Genomic DNA, 24,570 nt, shown 5'->3' on the forward strand with positions numbered 1-24,570 from the left:
ACCTGGGGTAAACAAGAAAGGACTTCGCAGTAGAATATTAACAACAGAAGAGAAGAGAGAGAGAGCTGTGTGTGTGTGTGTGCGCGTGGGGGGGGGGGGGTACACTGATAAGCTGAAAATACTTTTTCAACTCATCAAACTTTGGGTCTTAAAATAAATAGTAAATACCACTTTCATTGTGTCTTTATGTACAGTGAATAGCCCCTCCCCCCACAGCCTCCTACGGTTCTTTCACACTTTCTGCACCAAAAAACTACTATACTCGTGTTTCGTCACCGCTCACACGCTTGAGTGCCAAAAACGAGTATACTAGTTGTTGGATCCTTTGATCTTTTTCCCTTTGATCTCCGTTCTATACACTCAGCCGGAGCTCCCTGGGTCTCCTTGGCACAACTTTGATTTGGAAGTATTTGGGGTTTCAGGCGAGAAACCAGAACGATTTCAGCATAATGCATATAACGCGTCATATCTCGCGATCTATGAAAAAAGACTGGATTATTTTGGAAAGGGGCGATGTTTAGCGTGTAATAGCACACAAACTACAGTATGTAGAAATGAACTGGTTTGTCACTATAAACAATGCCTGTCAAATGAGCCATACTATTGTCTCCATAGCTATAATACAGAACACACGATGGGTCCGCAAACATTGCGAAAATGGTCAATAACACTGGCGCCATTGAGTAAAGAGCGTGGCAGTCAATGAGTTAAAGGTGTCATATACGTTATATCAATATGTAATAAAAAATATATATATACATAAATCTGTTTAATCTATTTATTTCAAATCTTATTTTTTTGCCTTTTTTTCTCTTCCCTCCCCCAATTCCCTCATTATGCCAATTCCCTCCTGGTCGTTGAGCTGCCCTACTGTCGGTCGGGGGAGGGTGTACACAAGCATCCTCCGATAAATGTGGAGTCTTTTCACCTGACGGGGAAGAATTTCAATAAGAGAGAATAACGCGTGCGGAGGTTCATGCTATCTCCCCCAGCTGAACAGGTGCCCCGACCGACCAGTAGGAGTCACTGTTGCAGCAACCAGGACTCATACCCCCCACCGGATTCCTACCCGCGAAAACTGACAACTGTGTCCGTAGGGACGACTGACCAAGCCGGAGGTACCGCTGCCAGGAATTGAACCCGGGTCTCTGTGGTGGTAGGCGAGCGCTTAGACCTCTACACTACCCTGCCGCACCGGCAAATCCCCTATTGATCAAAAAAAATATATTGATCTGGCGGCCTTAGTTCTGTGGCGAGGATTTCTCCTTTAAACTTGAAATATCATGAGGGTCTTTGTAGCAAATCAATACTGGGGCTAAACAGCTCTGCTTTTTCAAGTCCATTTCAAAGGGGCGTGAAATCCATTTGAATACGGTTGCATTTGCATTTATCACGTCTACCATGAGAATTCAAATTGGCCACGCATCCATTCATATAATAACGCGTTTCAAAAGAGAATCCATATCCTGGCGCATAACGCAGAGGACTCGAAAACTATCCATTTTATTTCCCCATCGTCTTTAACCCTTTCACTGCCACACTATAGAAGGTTAACCTGTTCACTACCACTACAGACGGTTAACCGTCTGTAGTGTGGTAGTGAAAGGGTTAACCTTCTGTAGTGTGGTTATGTCTGTATTGTCGCAGTGAAAGGGTTAACCTTTTGATAGTGTGGCAGTGAAAGGGTTAAACTGGGGACGATCGCCCCCCCGTCGTGAGCGATACGGGGCTTTTGCAAGTGTTTTCGGTCGGGGTTCACGGCTCCACCGACCGGTCACCCTGCCGGCCGGGGTCAGCGACGGGGAGGCTGTGACAGGCAGCATGGCCCCTGGTGGAATGAGCCACTCCTAATATCCCGTGAGCTCTTGGCGTGTCTGTCCTCACTCCTCACTCTGTCGGAGGGGCCCCGGCACGAGGCCCCGGCTATCGCCACATCTCCCCCATTTTCTTAACGCTTTAATTACACATCAGCATATTGCTTTTGGGCCATATGGAAGGCAGATATTCAGACCAGATAAGATGTATAAACCTCTGTCAACGCCACAGCATATTAGGCAGAGTTGGAAGCATATTATCTCTATTCTATCCTTCCAATTAGCGCTCTGTATCGAAATACATTAAGACCGGGAGGAGGAAAAGCTTTTTTTTTTCTTTTTCTGTTTTTATTAAAATTGTATTACTTCCCCTCGCTTGTTTTCTTTGCCGCCAAAATGAAGTCATTTCCACAAAGGGGACCAATCAAAACACAGATAAAGGACCCCTTTAAACCCAGTGGCCTGAGAACTCCCCGGGCTCAGCCGGCCCATAGTGGCCTCAGGGTTTTACAGTCGGGACTTCAATATAGAAATGCCGCTTTAAAAATAGCCGGTGTGCATTCACATGAGAACGTGTCTTTTTTGTTCCTAAATAAATATGGCTTGAGAACCAACATTCCACAAATGCAGCGCTGTCGCCTTTATCAAAGGGGTTTCATCATTTGGAATGAAATATCATATTCCCCAAGAATGCAGAATAGTAATCTAGGCTTGACAGCAGTAATGGCTCCATTATTTTAATAGAAAAGTGTCACGGAAAAAAACAAATGACATCCTCAACACCAGTAGAGAGGCCTGTATATCCTCTGATCTGATAAAAACACATATACGAACCTCAGTGACACCATGTTCCTCTGTAGCCGAATGCCATAATGACTACAGTACAGAGATCTCCGGGAACACGGCTGGGTTCTTCCTCGGTAGAAATAACGTATGTTAGAGTTGGTTTGATGTGATTAAATTCACTGCACCCAACCACACAGAGAGGTCATCCCGCACATTGCTGCAGCACCATATACAGAGATGGTGGAGGGAAAGAGATGAAGAGAGAGAGAGAGAGAGAGAGAGAGAGAGAGAGAGAGAGAGAGAGAGAGAGAGAGAGAGAGAGAGAGAGAGTTTGGGGGATGAGGAACGAGAGAGAAAGAGAGATAGTTGGGGGGGATGAGGGACTAGAGAAAGAGAGAGAGATAGGGAGAGTTGGGGGGATGAGGGACTAGATAGAGGAAGAGAGAGAAGGGGAGAGAGAGTTGGGGAGGATGAGGGACTAGATAGAGAAAGAGAGAGGGAGAGAGGGAGAGTTGGGGGGGATGAGGGACTAGAGAGAGAGATAGGGGGAGTTGGAGGGGATGAGGGACTAGATAGAGAAAGAGAGAGAAGGGGAGAGAGAGTTGGGGAGGATGAGGGACTATATAGAGAAAGAGAGAGAGAGGGAGAGTTTGGGGGGGTGAGGGACTAGAGAGAGAGAGATAGGGGGAGTTGGGGGGAATGAGGGACCAGAGAAAGACAGAGAGAGGGAGAGAGTTGGGGGGGATGAGGGACTAGATAGAGAAAGAGAGAGAGAGAGAGAGAGAGAGAGAGAGAGAGTTGGGGGGGATGAGGGACTAGAGAGAGAGAGAGAGAGGTCACTTTGAGAAGCTGGATGCAGGCACATGCCAAACAGCATCTCTGAATCTCACTCTCTCTCTCTCCCTCTAATCCCTCTCTGGTGCTCCGGCCAGTCGTCTGAGGCAGAGTGCGACCCACGATAACTGGGCCCTTAATCTGAGAGTCCTCAGACCCGAGCGGGGCAACGTCCACCCCGGACGCCACCGGCCCGGCGCCAGCGGAAGGAGTGGCAGGCTGAACCCCTCTCCAGAGAGACAGCTAGAGGTTGTCTCTACATGGATGGGCACTTCGCAGCCCGGCGGGGGGTGGGAGGAAGGGGCAACGTGGCAGCTGCTCGGGGCATATGGGCAGAATTCATTAAGGCTTGGCTAAATAAGCCAATTGTGGAGAGGGATGGCAAAAAGTGTTGTGTATGTGAATGTGCGATAAAGAGACAAAACCCAGAGATCGCTTGCTATAACATTTGAGCTCCGAGTGCAAATATTGTGTGATTGATGGAAATTAATGGTATCCTTGATTCGAGGCCCAGTGTGTTATATGAAACCACAAGATCCATTTGTGATGGGCAGTAATTGAGCCATTAGATGCATAGATTGTGTGTCCTTCAGGACGTCAGTGTGTGCATCTCTCCAAATGTCACCAGACCACTCTCTGCCTTAGAAATCAACCTAATCACAGTCTGTAAATGTTACACCTGTTTCCCTAATAGCCTCGGCTCACACGGCAGAGGCCTACATTGATATTCATACACATGAACCAAAGGCAATGCTGAATGCTGATACACAGCGCCGGCATGCGCCTTAAAGCCACATCATATGACCACCAACAAGCACACATACAGTATATGATCATTTACAGAGGAGGGAGGGAGAGAAAGAGAGAGAGAGAGAGAGGTGGGGGGTACTGTGGCTTCAATTGAGGAATTATAATACATGAGATCGAAGGTAGAAGGCAGGGTGCTTCTCTCCCTTTCCACCGCTTCGTATAGGGAGAGAGATAGAGAAAGAGTTAGTGTTTTGAATTTGGAATCATATCCAGGTGCTAAGGCCTACTGTATGCCACCATGCCATATTCAGTGGGATCACATACATAACTATAAGGAATTAAAGCTGCACTGTGTCATTTTGGGAGGAAGAATTACTCATAGGACAGTCGTAAATTCTCAAGATTTATTCAATCTCACCTCGCCATGAATCCAAAAAGGAATTTGAGGCAGTGTAATCCAAATGTAAGCCTAGACTTCTTTGTCACTGTGTATTTTTTTTTTATAAATTGTAGGCCCTACATGTAAAAGATCACAGTGACAAAGTTACTTTCTAGCTTCAATGTTCCAGGGACCGAATCCTCCTCCTTGGAGTTTGTCTATTCAGTTATACCGGTTTATTTTCCTTTCACTTCTGAGGTTCGAAATTCTCTCCCGAAAACATAGGGTGGCTTTAATGAACTGTCACTCTTTAACTTTGCAGAGCACACACCTGACACCAGCGGCCATCTTGGTCCAGACTTAGATCCATACCGCCTTATCCAGTAAAAGGTATAATGTATGCTAATCCCCCAGGTGTCAATAGGAACTCTGCTCAATGCATTTGAGATAATAGTGAAGAAGAGGGCCACTCCTATCGAAGAGCTGGAAGATAAAGTCAATGGCACGGTCAATAACAATAAGGTTGTAGGCTTTAATGAGGAATGTTAATTTGAACACAATCAAGTGGATTTCAGCTTAGCTGATTATCAACCTTGGACTTGTATGAGGTCGCAGTGGGTTGATAATGCTGGCCGTACTGGGAGGACATGTTGTTTTAATCTGCGCTAGCTACTTTCAGAGGGGCTCTTCAGAACAACTCAGTTAGCCTTTTAGTGGAGGTAAACAAATAGCAGGGAAAATATATTCCATTTGAATACCTTAACCAGTAGAACATGGGAGAAAGCTATAGAAGCAGATGACACAATGCAAAGTACTATTTGAAAGCTTTATTTTCTTTTATACAAAAAGCAATAAATATACAAAGTTATATTTTACAATATATAAATTCTGGGGTACTAACAATCGTACGTTACTGTATCCGACCTCGAAGGTCCCTCTGTGGGCCGTGGACGTGCACCCACGTCCCAGAGGAGAGCACTCGAGGTAGCCTCCTCCTCACGTTACAGGCAGAGAGGCCTGCTCCTCATTCTCTCCTTGGTCCCATTCCGTCAGCAGCTCTGAGGACACCTCCGTAAACAGATGATCCCAGTCCCAGCCCACATCCTCCTAGAGAGGGAGGGAGAAAGAGAGCGAAGATTCCAAGTGCAAAGGGGAGGTGGAGGAAGCAGAGAAAGAGAGAGAGAGAGAGAGAGAGAGAGAGAGAGAGAGAGAGAGAGAGAGAGAGAGAGAGAGAGAGCAGGGGGTGTTAATGTACACATCATAAATCTTGATTACCTGGGAGACAGTGTGGCAACCTCCCCTGGTGCTCCAGAAACAGCTGGACAGGTCGCTCTCTGGGAGTGCATGGAGCTATATTTACTAAAACCTCACTCACCTCCATCACCTCCTGCTCCGCCGCTAAAACCTTGGTGAGGAGCTTCAAGTCAATCTCCCCGTCCTACAGGAAGAGAGAGGGGAGGAGAATCTACTTGGCTTGCAGTAAATAGAAGCTCCCAAAACTGAGGTGTTTTCGATGTTGGTTGGTTGCAACTAGAGCTGGGCGATATGCCCAAAATATCACAATAATTTACAGTATAATGGTATTTGATAGTAGCTTTCCAGTACAAATTACAATGTAATATGATATTTGTATGTATTGTTGTATTTTGTTGTATGGTCTATTTCCTTTCCTTTCCTTTCCTTTCCTTTCCTTCCTTTCCTTTCCTTTCCTTTCCTTTCCTTTCCTTTCCTTTCCTGCCTTTTACACCTTTTTCTCCCACCCCCCAATCTTGTCATGCCAATTCCCTCCTGGTCGTTGCTCTACCCTACTGCCGGTCTGGGGAGGGTGTGTAGACTACACCACACGCCTCCTCCGATACATGTGGAGTCGCCAGCCGCTTCTTTTCACCTGACAGCGAGGAGTTTCTCTCCCCCAGAGCCCCTTCCCGCTGAACAGGGACCTGACCGACCAGTAGGAGTCGCTGTTGCAACGACCAGGACTCAAACCACAAACACTGACCATTGTGTTCACAGGGACGACAGAGTAGTAGTTGGCGACCGGTACCACTGCCGGGAATTGAACCCGGGTCTCTGTGATGACGCCGCCTCGTCCTTTACATTTTAATACTGCTGCAAGGAATCTTTTTTGATTAGCTTAAAAATATGATATTGATGACGTTATTAGTAAAAGTCCTTGCATAGATCCATGATGGTATACCGTGACGTAATCTATCGGCATGCTGCGGCCTCAACCCTTAAATCCCTGGACGCTGAATCACTCTGCCCTCAGATTCATCACTAATGATAGATACGACACTCATCACTGTGTCCTTTATGAGAAGGTTGGTTGGCGCTCTCTGACAAGAGTATTTGTACTGGTATTTGTTCATTTTTAAGGCCCTTACTGGTAAGCTACCTCCTTATACTACATCATTATTGGAATGGAATTTTGGAACCTATGGAACACGTTCTAGTGACTGGCTAGTCCCTCAAGTTAACTTTTTGCCTCCCCTTTTTGTCTTATTGTTATGATTTGATATGCTTATTTCTGTATGTACACTCGACGGGACTGTAAATAAGGGGAACCTCAGTTGCCTTTTGAGTTCAAATAATGGTTTGAAATTAAATTAAATATTCGGTATACCTCCCAGCCCTACTAGAGCGGACAGGTGAGCCTCTTGAAAGAGGCAGGAAAAAGCAGAAGAACTTGGGACTTTACCAGAGTCTGGAAGGCAGAGTAGTACTTGAGGTCGTTGTCCAGATCTCTGTAGGTCATCACTCGGTTCACTTGAACGCTATGGCAGAGAGGAGCCATGTTTCACACACAGGACGTTAAACACAGTATAAGAGTCTTTCTCTATTCAAGAGCGCAGTGCTTCCGTGAGGGCAGCATAGAGAACAGGAGAACCAACAATTGTCCTAACCGTAACGCTTTTAAATGCCACTATATCCAGACTACGGTACGAAGTGGCTTTGGAGAAGTTTGGAGCTGGTGCGCACTGGGGCAACAAGACTTCATTAAAGACCAGAGAGAGCGGGAGATGGGTGCCAAGTGGTAACCGCCTCAAATTGAAACCCAGCTGCTTATCTGTGGGCTGGAATTAAGAGGGGGGGCTCTCGGAGTGGCCAGGGCCTAGCAGCGCATGCCAGTCCTACTTACTGCACATTACACGCTACATTGCCCCCGCAATGAGTTCAATGTGGATATTATCTCGCACAGAGAGCGAGCCCCGGCCTAATAACCTCCGCTGCTGTCGTAGCCTCGCTACATAGCAGACACGTGTCGCCGTTGTCTCCCACTGCCCTGTAAATCAAAAGGGGCCCCCCGTTAGTAAGGGCCCCGCTAAGAGAGTAACATAAATCACACCCTACTGTTGTTTCTGCATAACAGACCAATATGCCAGGGTACTGACTCTCAATGCCACCGGAGGTAACGGTCAAAGTCACCGTGAGATACTACTGACCCAACGTACCTCATCTCAAGACATAGGTTAAAGGTCGTACATGGATCTGAGAGAGGGGGGGGGGGTCCGGTTGTGTGTGTGTGTGGGGGGGGGGGGTCTTGCAGGGGTAAGAATGGATTAATTTTGAAGGTTTCCACTACCTTGGCGGAGCTGCAACTTGCATGGTGAGGTCTTCCTCTTGTACTTCTTCCAGGTCTGGAATCACTGGGATATCTGAGATACAGAGAGAGAGAGAGAGAGAGAGGACCACTCAAAACACACATCATGTTAACATGGGATAATCTGACATACAGAGAGAGAGAGAGAGAGAGAGAGAAGGGAGGAGGAGAGAGAGAGAGACCACTCAAAACACACATCATGTTAACATGGGATATCTGACATACAGAGAGAGAGAGACCACTCAAAACACACATCATGTTAACATGGGATATCTGACATACAGAGAGAGAGACCACTCAAAACACACATCATGTTCACATGGGATATCTGACATACAGAGAGAGAGAGAGACCACTCAAAACACACATCATGTTAACATGGGATATCTGACATACAGAGAGAGAGAGACCACTCAAAACACACATCATGTTAACATGGGATATCTGACATACAGAGAGAGAGCCACTCAAAACACACATCATGTTAACATGGGATATCTGACATACAGAGAGACCACTCAAAACACACATCATGTTAACATGGGATATCTGACATACAGAGAGACCACTCAAAACACACATCATGTTAACATGGGATATCTGAGATACAGAGAGAGACCACTCAAAACACATATCATGTTAACTAACATGGGATATCTGACATACAGAGAGAGAGACCACTCAAAACACACATCATGTTCACATGGGATATCTGAGATACAGAGAGAGAGAGACCACTCAAACACACATCATGTTAACATGGGATATCTGACATACAGAGAGAGAGAGAGACCACTCAAAACACACATCATGTTAACATGGGATATCTGACATACAGAGACCACTCAAAACACACATCATGTTCACATGGGATATCTGAGATACAGAGAGAGAGAGACCACTCAAAACACACATCATGTTCACATGGGATATCTGACATACAGAGAGAGAGACCACTCAAAACACACATCATGTTCACATGGGATATCTGACATACAGAGACCACTCAAAACACACATCATGTTAACCGTGTCCTATTCTACAATATGAAAAAGAAAAGTCAACTTTTGATCTATAGACAAATGGCCATCACAAAGAAAACTGTACTGTCTGTACATTATGTGTGTGTACGTGTAACTGTGTAGTGTGTCAAATGTGTGTATGTGTGGACTATGTGTGTGTGTATGTGTGAGTATGTGTATCTGTGTTATGTGTATGTGTGACTGTGTGTGTGTAATATGTGTATGTGTGACTGTGTTTGTGTGTGTTTTATGTGTATGTGTGATTGTTTGTGTGTGCGTAATATGTGTATGTGTGACGGTGTTTGTGCGTGTGGGTAATATGTTGTGTATGTGTGACTGTGTTTGTGTGTGTGTAATATATGTATGTATGACAGTGTTTGTGCGTGTGTGTAATATGTATATGTGTATGTGTGACTGTGTTTGTGTGTGTGCGTGTGTGTGTGTGACGGTTGTCTGTGTGTAAATTGGCACTTGATTTCCTCCCCTCCCTCTCCGGCTACATCCTCATAAGCGCTGCCCTGTCACAATAGCCATGCGGCCATGAATATTCAGGAGGCGAGGCGGCAGCTCCTCCTGCTGTGAGAGAGGCACTGGCCAGGGGCTCCCCAGTAAGCACCCCCCGCTACCCCAGCATTTGGGCCCTGTCAGTGCCGCCCGCCCCCAGGACCCACGGTGGCCGGCGGGCCGACCTCCGTGTCCACTCTGCCACTCCGACTAGGGCGGCGTCCGGCCATGTGCAAGAGAATTTGCTTGCGGGCCCATCTGTGTGGGGTCGGAAGTCACGGTTGCGGCCTGGCGGGGGCTGCGGTGCCAGGAGCCGCCCAGCCCGCTGCCCAAACAGTGGGAACCCGCTTTAATTGGCCAAACGCAACAGGACAGGAGGATGGCTCCGCTCCCAAGAAGGACGGGGCGAACTTCACCAGCGTATTTCAAATTGGAGTTTGGTTGGAATGAGGGAGATGAGAGGGGAATAGGAAGGAATGTAGAGAAGCTGGGTGGAAAATAAGATAAATAATAATTCATGGATTGAGGATTGCATTACATGGAAATATGGAAAACAAGGATCAACTCTGTTTTTTTTTCAACTACTACTTGGGGTTTCTTGTTCGTGTAAATTTGATCTAGTCTAGAAATATTATTGTCAGTGTTATTATGAGTGACATCCCAGGTGTCTTCAGTTCAGGTATGTTGTTTCTTTTTCTAACACAAAAAAACAAGTTTGGTTTGGGGGAAGGAGAGAAATGTACTTCCACATCCTTATTCGCTTCACAGCTGTGAATGGTGACAGAGAGAGAGAGAGAGAGAAGAGAGAGAGAGAGAGGAGAGAGAGAGAGAGAGAGAGAGAGGAGAGAGAGAGAGAGAGAGAGAGAGGAGGAGAGAGAGGAGAGGAGGAGAGGAGAGGAGAGAGAGAGAGAGAGAGAGAGAGAGAGAGAGAGAGAGGAGAGAGAGAGAGAGGAGAGAGAGAGAGAGGGAGAGAAGAGAGAGAGAGAGAGAGAGGAGAGAGAGAGGAGAGAGAGGGGGGGGCAGGAGGAGGGTTGTCAGTAATCTCTAAACACAGTGCTGCACCCTGAGGGGTGGGAAAGTCAATAGAGAAGCTAAATAGAGGCGAGGAGATGGAAGTCCACATCTGATGGTAGGAAATATCTCGGCATCTGTGTCACTATTCCTACAAAATATACTCCTGGAAATAAAACTATTCCTTCAAAATAAACTCTCCTGGAAATAGAACTATTCCTTCTAAATATACTCTCCTGGAAATAAACTATTCCTTCAAAATAAACTCATGGAAATAAACTATTCCTTCCAAATAAACTGGTGAAGAAAGGCTGGTCTCTGTGGCTCTGGAAGTCCCAACTTCCAGAACCTCACGAAACCTATGAATTCCATTGAGATAAGGAGGAAAATATAAAAACTGTGCAATAATATGACAGATGGACAAAGGGGTGTGAAGAAGAGGCCCGGGCAAAACCGAATCAAATCATATCGACTTCGCTCAAAGATGACGCAAAACCTCATCCTTGATAACCCTATTCCTTTCCTCCGTTTTAATTAAACAAAAAATTTAAAATGCCACACTCGTTTAGCCGCTGACAAGATTCATCTGTGTTTCTGATATCCAAATAAATGCGGAGCGTGGGGTATTTCATATTCATGAGGCCCTGGTGACACTTTGTCCTCTCATTTACAAAGCACAGCGTTCAGCAGAATCCGTCCCCCCTGGACCCCCAATCAAATTTAATGGTCTTAGCGCAATGACATCAAAAAGCCTCTCCGTCCAGTTCTTTCCTGGGTTGTCGTCCCCCCCCCCCCCCCCCCCACACACACATCCCCTACCCCATTTCAGCCAATAATGCACTATCAACAATTCTATGAGAGTTCAATGTGAAGCGGCAAGGGGTACATTCTCTATATGCAAACTGTATTATTAAGGGGGGGGGGGGGGGGGGGGGGGGGTTGGGGGAACAACATTTTTAAACGAGCTTCAAATTCAACCTATTACGGGAGGTCAACAGGGGGCTTAATAGCACCTGCAAACAAGCCTGTGTTTATCAGATGCAAAGGGCAACTCCATCAGAAGGAGCAGTCTTCGCTCGGCGCGCGGCCTGGCACGCATTACCTTCCAACACCGACTGCCTTTGCGAGCCCCACGCGTCTATCAAGGTTGCTTTTGTCTGGCGGTAAGCGGGGGCCCGAGCGTATCACGGTTACACGGTCGCGTTCGGCTTCCACCCGCTCGAGCATGTAAATATCAAAAGGGGATAATTTGCTGTGAATGTAGACATTCTTCCCCCGGCAGGCAGACCGCAGTCAGCGACTTTGGAGAGCGCGACACCTCTCCACGTCACCGGGGCCCCTGGAATCTAAGCGGGGGTCCAGTCAAATGATTACCTCGGCACAGAATCCATTTTGAAAGGCTTATGGGACAATATTCAACAGATCACTGGCTGACGGAAAGGGGATCGACATGAAACAGACGAGTGTGTTTGTGATAGTGGTGCTATTTTAAGTGACAGGCGGGGGGCGGGGGACTGGGCTAGCCTTCTCTCTCTCTCTCTCTCTCTCTCTCTCTCTCTCTCCCTCTCTCCCTCTCTCTGCTTGTAGCCGGTGGACATCAGGGATAAGGGTAGGGGACATAATCAAGATCGCAGGGGCTATCTCACTAACCCTCAGCACTGTAATTTCCAGTGCCCCTGCCTCCGGCTCTGTATTAAGAGGTCTCCGTCCACAGAGTAATAATCTTTCCGGCGGCATTTACTGAGAGGAAACCATAACACTGGGGTCCTTACAGGGAGAAAATCATCTGACCCTTTCAGCCACTGTATACTGGTACTAGAAAGTGTGCAAGTGAGTGCTTATTTAAAAATAAATAAATGACTTAAAAAAGGTGCTGTACGTGTTATTTCCTGGTTAAAATAAGCTACATTCTGACAGCCATCACTGATATAGTGTTTGGTCAGTAACATGGGTTTCCCCGGCTCTAAACAGTTTCCCAGGCAGTAAACAGAAAATAAGACTTCTGGTATCTCGTTCCCACATGATGGCTTGCTCGTAAACGTTCTCTTTTTCCATCTAAATGGTTCACTAAAATACATTTCTGACGAGAAATAGAAAGTGCAATTGCTGGATCTTAATTCATATTTGATCTGCAACGCCTGGTTTGACAGTTTGATCTGAATTTCGTGAGCCAGGTGAGCAAACTGAAGCGTTGTATAGGGTGGCATGCCCTTGTAAACCTTCTCTTTTTCCACCTAAAAGGTTCACTAAAATATGTTTCTGACAAGACTTTAGGTGAGAAATAGGATATGCAATTGCTGGATCTTAATTTATATTTGATCTGCAACACCTAGTTTGACAGGAGGAAGCCAAAAATGCCTACATCACTTACAGCACTTTAATCAACACTTTTCAAAGTATGCTTTAGATACAAATATCTGTAGAAGGAGCTACAAAACATTTCAGTAAGTGACTATTTGAATAATTATCCAGATGACCATTACCTATGTACTGTATATAAATGGACATTCCTACGTGAAAAAATAAATACTTAACTTAATTCATATACGTAGCCTAATACTTTTAAAACCTGAAGTATTGAGAAAAATCATTTGACCCTCTCCGACAACAATCAAAGAGTCTGTACATTATCTGATTTGGGCTACACGGTAACAAATAGATTAAATAAATAAATTGGTGATGTCATGTATTTAATTTTCTGAGTGCTGGTGTACAGTTGGAGTAATATAGCCAAAGGACTTTCGATATACGTTCTTCTTAGGCGTCCCTTGCCCCCTGCCAACCGAGCCATTGTTATTGGTATGTATATAAGTCCTTCAATAATCTTAAGTGAGCATTGTGTGCTAACAGGGTCTCTGCTCTCCTATCTTTACTAAGGCAATTTCACCCTTATTTCCCCTGCTGCTTTGCTCTGAAAAATAGAACAATTATCCTAGGCAGCGCTTTGTTGAAATTTCCCCCCTCAGTCCTGACATTGTTTGTTATGCGGAGAGTCGGGCCCTGAGGTGACACACGCAGTCAAAGCAGCGGCGCTCCCGCCGGATCCGCGCTCCGCAGCACCTGCCTGTGCAATGTGTGTGTGTGTGTGTGTGTGAGTACGTGTGTGTTTGACTGTGACAGTGTCGCTCTGGGGTGGGTGTGGAAGGGGTGGGGGGGGGGCAGAAACCACTTAAACCCTACCACACTTCAGCCAATGAATAAGAGAAGGGATTCGTTGAATACTCGGCGTATGTTATGGACTTTGCGTGACTTGAGTGAGTGTAGGAGATTACCAATGATCCCCACAGCCATGCCTCTAACCTTATCGAATGAACATATTCACTTGTGTCGTTCATCTAGGAGGGCCTGTGTGCCGCGCTTATAGGGGTCTCTCACGCTATGGTGGTCAAAGTCAGTGTTCTAACAGACGACTCCACACTTGAACTGGGGGGGAGATATGTTGAGAGTGTCGGCGGAAAGCGATGATCCAACTGCCTGGTTATCTGCTCTACTTCCAGAGGATGAATGCAGCAGGGAGGCACTGGAGGGCTCCACTTTGCCTGTGAGAGGAGAGGCAGGGGACGGGGGGCCTGCAAGGGTGCTCTCACCTCCTTCATCATCCGACCCCTGGGGACTTTGTTGTTGCAGGCGGCGGCTGTAGAAACAGGAAGTGAGCGTATTAATTATTTAATGCTTTCAACACGTTGGCCCGGTGGTGAGGTCATCACCTGGAGCCAGACATTTGGACTGGGCTCTTTTGCTTTGATGACGGGCCTGATAGGGAGGCTTGTTCTGTCTGCTACAGCCTCACTTGGACTTGTCCACACCCTCAGCCAAAAAGGCTTGGCTGCTATAATGGGCCACAGTTGTGCTGTCTGAGTGACCAGCCTGGAAGCCCTAGAACAATATAACCTCTAGGAATAACATTGAAACAAACCCAAACGGAGTAGCATGGACCTAGAAAAAGGATTACTGAAGCCTTGTCCACACGTTCATGGGTATTCTTTGAAACCATAGATTTGTCTATGCGCTTTGCCCTTTCTTCAACAGGCAAACTGTGTTTTAGGTCACTGAAAATTCCTGCCAGGGTGAAGATTTTCAGAAACACTGTAAAAATACAGTGTATTGGTGTGGACGGGTGAAACCGGAGCTTACGGAAAACACTGACATCATGACTAATGGCCTTGTCCACACAGATATAAGATATTTTTGAAAACATAGTATTTTCTCAGCAATCAGGACCACGGAGAGCTCCCTGCAGCCTCCCACCCAGTTAATTTCATGTGAGCATTTCTCTGCGTTGTGTTGAACGGAGAACTTTTCTAAAACAGTAATGAGTAAAAACCACATTTTCAAAAACACCTGCGTACCTGTGGACGAGGCCCGAGACAGAGGACGGCCATCACGAGAGAAGCAGCGAAGAGGACTTTTCTGGAGGACAGTATCACATTCAAGTGCTTGGACTCCAGCCGTGATGGTGAGTAAAACTAAGTCCTCCACCTGCCTCTCCTCACGCCCAAACATCTATGTGCGGGGTTTGGGTGGAGGAGAAACATCACTAAAATAACAGGCAAACTTGGCTCCCGACGGCTATAAAAGTGATGACAACTCAGTCACGCTGGTATATAATCATGTTAAGTGTTTGTTCTTGGAAGGCACGGATTAGTTGCGACCAAGGACAATCTAGACGTAAGGGCCCATTTCCCACGTTAGAGCGAAAGGGAACAAAACAAAATATTCAAATTGGCCCCAATTTTACCCTACATCAAATAAAGGGAAATTGTCACTTAATCCAATCAACTGAGGGGAACGTGAATGAAGCGGGGAGGGGGGGACTTACTCTTCCAGGTCGTCCACCGTAGGTCTCCTCGAAGATCTAAGCGCAAGCAGAAAAAGAAAACGCTTAAATTGTCAAGACAAAACGAAAGACACACACTGTGTTTTTAACCAATAAAACAATAGTAAAAATGTACATTTACATTTGGGACCACTCTTTCCAAAGCGTTCTAATAGACGTAGTCGGTGATTCCTGTGTGTGTTTAATAATAGAAATCCTGTTATATGAGACACAAGGGGGGGGGGTCTACAGAATGTTGTATCTTCTACCTGCCTGTGTGCCTTCTCAGCCTCATCCCCTGCTGAAACGCAGGGCTATTTTCAGAGCTTCTCTTCATTTACACTGCCCAGCTGGACTGGGGAACGCCCAGCGCCCAATCACTGTGTTTTCACACATTCACACCTCAACTTGTGTTTGTTTTGTTTTTTTAGCACAACACTATTTTACGTAATGGAACAGATATGACTAATATCACAGAAGGCGAGAGAGAGAGAGAAGTAAAAACACACTATTTCACTATTATTACTTTAAGTAGCGTCTAATCATAAGAAAATAGTGCAAAACTAAAAATGTAATGTTTGGATGGTCCAGGTATTTCCAGTGAACTCTATAAAGTTTTACTATGGTGCAGGTTTTTGCTATTTTCTTTTTCATGCAAAATGGTCTTGCTCAGTCTCCTGGTTGAGTAGTGCCCCCTACTGGTTTTGTGGATATTACATTAAATTTACATTTTCATAATGTTCCCCACCTGATATTGTCCTTTCTTAGCAAAACAAACAAACACAGACATAGGCCTATATAAATTGTAAAAAAAAATATATATATAAAATAAAAATATATATATATATATAAACATTTACTGAGCATTTATTATAAAACATTGGGTTGGGTTCAGGGGCCTGAACACAGTGGAGAAGGGCAGCAATATAGAGCAAGCCCCCTGTTGAGAAAGACAAGTCCCAGAATTTGGTCATTTATCACATTTATTTTAACATGTGATGAATTTGTAATTAGGTATTTATCTATATCAAGGGACATCAATCACAAAAGACAACAGAGAAATTGTCTCTTTGTTTTCATCCCATACCCAAGAAATTCCCGGCCAATAATTTATATTTCCTTTTCTCTTTTCTTGTGCGTATGCAAGGCTAAACCAACAGTGGTGAGAGTGCTGGAGGAGGCCAGCCGGGCAGAGCGGAGAGAGAGAGGGGCAGAGAAGCCTACCTGTCTGCCCTTGGAGTGTGTCCTATCTGGGTGGGGGTGGGGGTGTAGCGACACTTAAGACACATTACAGGCTCCTTGATTAAGACTCATGTAAGGCAAAGCGATAGACATGGTAAAACTGTCTGGAAAAAGTTGTTAGGGATAAAATATATTGTGACAACCCGGCTTCAAAGGTTCATCAATAAACCGACAGATCATTTAGTGTCAATTAGGAGTGATAGATCGACAAATCCCCGGGATTTCTGCGCCGGGATTAGTGGGAGGAGGGCGTGTGGTGATTGAGCACGAGGGGTGACATTGAAGGAGAAGTCGTTGCTGGTTCCAGGGGGGACCATTACTTACTTTGTTTCAGAAAGGATCAATGCACGTGCGAGGGGGAAAAAAATAAAAGCCTCAATACCCCTCCTGTATTCCAATCTCTCCGAGACCTCAAGGAATCAAGGCAGGTTACGTGAACGCGGGGAAGCGACACGCTGACCTTCCGAGAGTGAGAGAGAGAGAGAGAAGTGAGATCTATCGAGTTCTCCTGCTGTTCTCTTTATCTGCACTAACGGCGCAGAAAACTGCCGCAAATAAATGCAATTGACTCGGTCTGTTCGCTTCGACGTATGACTTCATGCATTTACCCAGGCTCTCCAGTCTCCACTCCGCCGAGGCCCTCGAGAAGAGCGAGGCGCGGCGGCGGATGGAGGAGAAGACAAGAGAGGTAGTTCCACAGTGTGATTAGGTTACAGTCTCAGTGACAGCACACGGGAGTGAGGCAGGACCACGGTTCGTAGACATTATTGCTACGTTGTAAGGCGAGAGAGAGAGAGAAAAAAAATAAAAGAATCTTTTGTCAACTACATTCCATCTGTTTCAACGACTCCATGAATTGTACATGTTGTGCTTGTGCTTGGAAAGAGCAAGACAGCGGTGGTAAGAGGAGATTAAGTGGCCCGGACCCCCAGTGATGAAGTGGCGAGCTGACTAACAGTGCCCTCCTGTGGCTGATGCATTAACCATGTCAATTACCGTCTCGCTTGCAGATGAAGACGAATGGAGAGTTGCCTGCTCAGACAGGCTCCCTCTAACCTTGTTGATTCACAGCCAGAGTGCCAAATATGCACTGATAAATAAGCTCATTCAACAGCATGAGAGTTCATTAATAACACATAACACCAGACCACTGCTCCCACTTTCGACCCGAGTGTGTCTGAGAAGGTGGCGTGCGAAGCGGCGGAGTGGAGACTCACTTGGCGGAGCCGGACCCGGAGCTCTCCTCTGCCCAGCCGCCCTGTCTCCTGGCCGGTTTAGGAGGAGGCCCCTGAAAACAAACGAGTACTTTTTAATCACAAAAACTATCAACGCCGACTTCTCCTCTTCCTCTCTGCTGATTAATTCAGTTGTAAAGGGGCTATGGCTGCTCTCAGACTACAGGGTGTATTTATTTTTTGTATAAAGTGTGATCTTTTTAATCCTGGATACAGAAGCAAACAAAAAGGACCAATGACTATCTTAGGATGAAGCGTTTCTCTTTGTCTTACTACGCCTACTTGTATGAAACGTTTTTTTCATTAATGGATTCATTAGTCTGACAGCAGAGATAACATCCTTTGGAAAACTATAAAAAAAAAAAAAAAAAAAACATGCACAAAATAAACAGGTGAAAAACCACACCACGTGAGTTTCTTTAGAAGTCGTTAGGGAGGCTCTTCTACAGCAACACAAAAACAGATCCAGCAACACATCCCATAAATGTCTTCCAAAACCTTGCTAAAAAGGTAGTAAGGCCTAACAAAATTAATAGTTGGTTTCAGGTTGCCGACCGACCCTGCCGATTTAGGTGCGACCCAATATATTTTATGAGTTTTTAGAAAAAATTATTATATATAAAAAAAAAAAAAAAAAAAAAACGTTTTTTTTTTTTTTTTTTAATAAAGTTTCATAGAAATCTTAGTCAAACATTTAGTATTATGGATATTAAACATGCTGGCAGAGTACATGCATCCATGTTGTTGTGAACATTTTAATTAAATAAAGAAATTCCCTATCCATAGTTGCCGTGGGAAAGAATAAAATAAAAAAATAAAATAAAATAAATTCCCTACCTATCCATGGCCAAACTGACAACCAACCTGAAACCAACTATTAATTTTGTTAGGCCCAACAGCTATATTAACCATTGGCCTTTAATAGAAGGTCTGAGTATACAGTACAGGCTACTGCATTATAGAATAGGACCTAAACACATTGTTACAGGTTAACAATGGACACAGCACAGCTCCCATAACACTGGTGACTGGTGTGTTGGCTACGGTGTGGAGTCGCCTATATGCACACGATTGTATTGTTTATTATGGCTTTAGGTGGTGACCAATCCCAGAGCCTGGACAAAGAGTGTGGGAACTGCCACACAGAGATCTGCCGGGGGGGTGGGGGTTCGGGGCTGCAAGCCTGACCTAAAATAGCTTTGCGGGAGAAGAAAAAAAACACAACCCTCTCCCTCTCATTCTTTGATTCTCAAAATAGTTACTGAAAATAGTCAATTGAGTTTGGATCTGTGGTCCGGGTACCGGGGGCCAAGAGACCAGCACTTGAATGAATGAATTCCTCAGGCAACGAGGGAAAGCGGTAGACAAATGAATTAGGGGGAAAAAACATTTCTCATTACCAAATTGGGTCTGCGGAGGACAAAGTGGCCAAGAACAATTTCTTGCGTTCGTTCCTCTTGCGAGAGGAAATAATCTTTCATGGCCGGTTCTTGCACCAAAGAAAATAAATCTGTAAATTTGAATGTCGGCGTAGAGCAGGGCCGGAGGAGGGGGAGGCTGTTCAACTATTATGTTAATAAAACTAAGAAAGAAGGTTGAGGCTGAGGCTACTGTATTTGTTTGTTTGTTATGTGTTATTCATGCGTTTGTCAACAATAACCATGGGGAAATAATTTATGACAATTGTGTCTTTTTAATCAATAACACACAAATCCACCAGAGTGCCTTCAGTGGATCCTGCTGTTTAAACGGTCTGTTACTGGAGCAGAATGCATAATGCTTCTGTAGTTGACCATGAACGTTTTTTATTATGAAAGACAAGAGTGAGCTAAGAGAGGCCAGGAAACCCTTTCTTCAGTAAAATGATTCATCCTCAGACAAAGTAATTTCTCTGAACAAAAAAAGGATGGTTCACAAGACCGCAAGTAGCCTGCAGCACGCAAGCGATCCCGTGTCCACAAAACTCCATGACCAAATATGAACTTCACAGCTGTCGTAAAATGGTAGTAGCGGTTACGCCAATTAGCCTGGCTCTCGTGTTTTCTACTTAAGGATTCTCTTGATGGTCTCTGGGCCGAGGCACTTGCGGTAGTCAAGCCCTAACAGCCCATAAAAGCAATTCGGTCTTTGTTTAAAAGGATGTCAAGAATGCGACCAATCAGCTGGGTATTTTAGGAAGAGGAGGCCAGGGTTGATAAACGGAGACTGGAAATAAACCTACCCGGTCGCACGACACTCCGGAAATATGTATTGCATGTGCACAGCAGGTCAGAGAGGGCGCGAGAATACTGATTTTACGTTAGGGATGTTGGCCTAATTTGGGAAGATTAGCCTACAGCAAAAGCATCGCTGGAATTCTTGTTTTTGGGAATGTTGGCCGGCTGACAGGTTGCCAATCCAGGGGACAGGACTGATTCCACGAATGCCAATACTTTGGAATGGCTTGTTGTCTTTTTTTTTTTTACTGTCACCTCTAATTTGATTTCAACAGATTAATATCCCTGGATGAAATTTGACATGTTACGTTTTAGCATACAGGTCGGTCACTGAGCAAAGGCTGGGATGAAAGGGCTCAGGGCAATGAAGAGGGTCAGTGGACCTTCAGCTTAAGAGCATCCCAAGTCCCCACACCATCCTGAACTAACTGCAAGAATCTTAGCTAGCAAGCTAAGGGCTATTTAATTTCAAACTGAGACTCCAGTCCAACTTCATCAAGAGGACATGATGGGTGAGCCACTCCCATGTATAAGTATGTTACAATTACATCCAGGATTTGAGTATTTCCTGTGCTTTTGTTTGAGACAAAAATAGCCTCATTTAATGAAAGCATTTCTGAGAAACAGCAAGGATGTTTATATTTTTCCCCCATATTCTTTTTAGGTATAGTATGAAGGATGCTTTATGAAAGATGTATTAAAATTAATCAAGAGAGAACAATTTTGCAATGATGTGGTTATTGAAATATGCTTTGATGGAATAATCAAATGTTTGTGAACATTGTGGGCTGTAACATTAGGGGGTTGGGTGTTTGGTAACAACACAGGGATTAGTCAAAATGCCGTGCCACTGAAATATTTGTGGGGAACTGTTAATCTTGATGGGGGAGGGGGTGTTTTGTGATCATAAACTCTTTTATGAGTGTATACTGACTGAGGACTGTGTTTTTCCTGGAATCCCTTCGCCCGGCGAGAGTGTCAGGTATCACACACAGAAGAATGGATGTTACTACAAAACACTGATCTGAGGTGTCCTGAGGAACAGACAATGTTAAAGGTTTCTTCATCGTAAAAAGTCTAAGTCTAAAGCAGAAAATTACCGACTCCAATTTCTCTGCACAAATGAGCACCAGTTTATAACGTTATACCATCAGTAGCCGAGTCATCTCTTCTCAGTGTTAATGAATAGGTCTGGCAACAGAAGGCAACGTTTATGCTTCCAGGCAGTTGTTGAATGAATTCCAAACTATTGTAAATGGTATAATGTTACTGTCTAGAGTGTCAGTCAGCACCACAAGCCATGCTATGTTATGTCGTGCTATGTTTACATACCTCTTCCTCGTCCTTTGGAATCATGCAGAGGACAAAATCAAAGTGTATATATTGACATGGCTCAATGTGTGATGAAATTGTGACCATGATGACAACAGACAGGCGCTGGAAAGTTTAGCGTGTCCACTGACCAAGTGACAAGATAATCCACCGGTCAACAACGACTCATACCTCTCCCACCGAAGCAGACGAGGACGACTTCCTCACGTGTCGAGATTCCTCGAAGGATGTTTGCTCTGCCGCGGCGAGCCGTGCTCTTCGCCCCGTCTTCGCCACCTGAAACGATTCGATGCATGACTTTAGAAAAGAAAAGTATAGATTGTCTTTGTGAAAAGCTCTTAACCACGACTCGCTGTGTAACACAACTCTGTGTGGTTTAGTTTCACTTTAACAATGCAACAGAGTCGTGAGGATATGTAATCCAAAACGTACCAGGCCTAATACAATACCTAAATGAGTGATGTTATTCCAATTGCATTGGGGGGGGGAGGAGGACCACCATTCACAATTTGTGTGGTTGTCTTGCCTTCTCCTGTTCTCCCTTCTCCTGTACTACATACATAGTATGTACTAAGAAGGGAGAAATGGAGGTTGACAGGGTTGAAAATAGAAGCGGGAAGACACCACACACAACACATCACCAGAACTGAGCTGCCAGCCATGGACGACCTCTACACATAGAGGTGCAGAAGGAAAACCCGGAACATTCTCACAATCACCCCAGTCAAACTTTTCACTCTGCAAATGGTACCAGAGCATCTGCACAAGAACCGGCAGGTTCGGGGACAGCTTATTCCCATAAGTCACAAGAACAGGAGATAGCCCTATCAAATAACCCATGAACACACACACCTCTTAAAAAAAACTCTTGAACACACACAAGACACATGCACCTTAATATGCACATGTACACCTTTACGCAAGACACTTCCTGTAAACATGTACTATTTTATTTTACCTCATTTTGGTATTTTATTTATTGTAGTTACTACTTATTGTTACCATTCTTGTATTCATTGATGTTTCTTAATTGTGCACTGTTGAGTCTGAACTCGAAACACAAGAATTTCATTACCTGCAATGCCCCTGTATTGTTGTGTATTTGACAAATAAAGAACTTGAACTTAAACACCAGGGAGGAAACAGACAAGGAGAGACTGAAATATCAAGTCACATTCACAACGAGAGTGAAAATGAGAAAGAAACCAACTGGGCTGAAATTAAGTTGATTGGGAGTAACTGGAAGATGTGGAGTCTGACAAACGTGAGGCGCTGAGTTGGGTTAACAACAAACTGGACAAAGTGAACCTGAAGTGTTGACAATGTAAAAAGAAGTGAGCTGACTGTTGATTGAAAGCTTTGAAAATATCTGAGCTGACAAATCAGACAGGAAGCAAATCAGACAGGAAGCATGCTGAATATTGTTTCAATGTTTTTGTATGGTTAAGATGACATTCTTTGCATTTCTGGCAATGGCCAACTCTCAATTTGAGAGATTTGAGATAGATGTAGATGCAGCAAGGGCGTTTCTGGATGATGTCATGGAAGTTACTGGAGAGGATGTGCAGGGGTTATTGTGAGGCTTTTAGACGCTCTTGGAACCTAGCTGGTAGACCCAACCTCCTGTTCTGCTCAACCTCATAGGGTGAGGTTGGGTAGGCCATGCACTTAATCTATTCCAATCTTCTCCAAAAACACATACTGTCCCAAAGCCTCATCTCCCCAAACATTTTCAGGTTTTTAGTCCATAATTAATTGTTTGTTCACCAGCTCTGCGTTTTCGTGACCACACACACAATTGTATGATAACTTTTGCCAAGTGTATGGCACGCCAAGTTGATCAGGCGAGTGACGTCACGAACACGCCGAGTTGGTGAACAAAAAGAGACAGCAGAGACTTATTAATGTACTTATATACAGGCACAACACCGGTTCAGTTGGTACTGCTGCTCTACAAGCAAAGGTTATCATAAACAACAGACATATAACGACTGGATTCAAGTAAAAGTTAGGGTTACAGCATTCCTTCACATTGGACACTGTGACACTGGATTTGTAGTATTTGTATAACACTCCAAAACCAACTCAATGGTTGTCAAAGCATTACAACAAAGCTACACTCAAGTCAAACAGCTGAGCTAAGTTATAGCTAAGTTATAGCATACTTGCTGTGGTAAAGACATCCACTACACTTGCAATTATGCTAACTGGCGTCATGTCACTTCTGCAAAACATTAATCTGACCGACAACAAGCTTCATTGGTAGCATTAATGTAACGTTAGCCAAATCGGGGCTTGTCTGGTGCAGGAGTAGACATTCTGCACCGTCGCCTGAAGCAAATAGAGGCTGGCTAACTTACGCTAGCCAGCCAGGTAACGTTACAAACTAGTCAGGCAAAACTACGCCGTTCGTGGATCATGTATAATCTCAAATGCATGTATTACTATTTCTGAGAACATAATCCATGACAAAACTGGTACAGAAGGCACTCACATTCTTCGCACTTCCAGTGTCTCCGAGTTGAAGACTATCGTCCATTTGCTCCTTGCTTGCTAGCAATGCTCGCTAGCTTTCTTCCAGACTGCTCCTTCCTGGAGATCAACAAGCGTCACATAGCAACCATCTCCATGGTTACGTCAATGAGGAGAGGCACCGTGCATGCAGTGTTCCGTCATCGAGATGCATTGTATCAATCGACGATGATGATGGTGAGGTGATGATGCGGATAGATTTATTTATGCCAGATCGGGCTATGCAGAGTATCTATAACCAAATAGTTCTACAATATAGCTCCCCATGGGTCATTTAGTGAGTTCCAACTTCCAGGGGGGGGGTCCCCTGAAAAAAATAGGAAGTTTAATTTCACTATTTAATTTACTAGACTAGAAGTTAGCCCAATGAGAGATACAAGTGACTATTTTAATTTACTATTTAGAGTGTTCACTCTCTGTACTGGTATCTTCATCTTATTGGGCACTATCTGACAGCTAATGGACTTCTAACAACAAAAATGAGATGGGGGACCAG

The 24,570-nt window shown here is 44.8% G+C and overlaps 1 protein-coding gene across 2 annotated transcripts; it reads right to left on the minus strand.

The window, feature by feature from the left end:
* Positions 1-5,381: 5,381 nt before the first annotated feature.
* Positions 5,382-24,145, minus strand: ift43 (intraflagellar transport 43 homolog (Chlamydomonas)). 2 transcript variants are annotated; one of them, XM_084311032.1, is made up of 9 exons: positions 24,037-24,145; positions 21,714-21,818; positions 17,977-18,047; positions 15,521-15,556; positions 14,289-14,335; positions 8,147-8,219; positions 7,262-7,337; positions 5,939-6,001; positions 5,382-5,667 (listed from the first exon to the last, which is right to left on the minus strand). In XM_084311032.1, exons 1-9 carry the CDS (start codon positions 24,079-24,081, stop codon positions 5,560-5,562), a joined length of 624 nt encoding a protein of 207 aa, XP_084167158.1. In that variant the 5' UTR covers positions 24,082-24,145; the 3' UTR covers positions 5,382-5,559. The 2 variants fall into 2 exon arrangements, with proteins under 2 accessions (XP_084167158.1, XP_084167157.1); XM_084311031.1 differs by having other exon boundaries at positions 5,382-5,670.
* Positions 24,146-24,570: the final 425 nt, after the last annotated feature.

This window comes from Notolepis coatsorum (assembly GCF_963971535.1).
Source record: "Notolepis coatsorum genome assembly, chromosome: 3".
Taxonomy (NCBI): Eukaryota; Metazoa; Chordata; class Actinopteri; order Aulopiformes; family Paralepididae; genus Notolepis; species Notolepis coatsorum.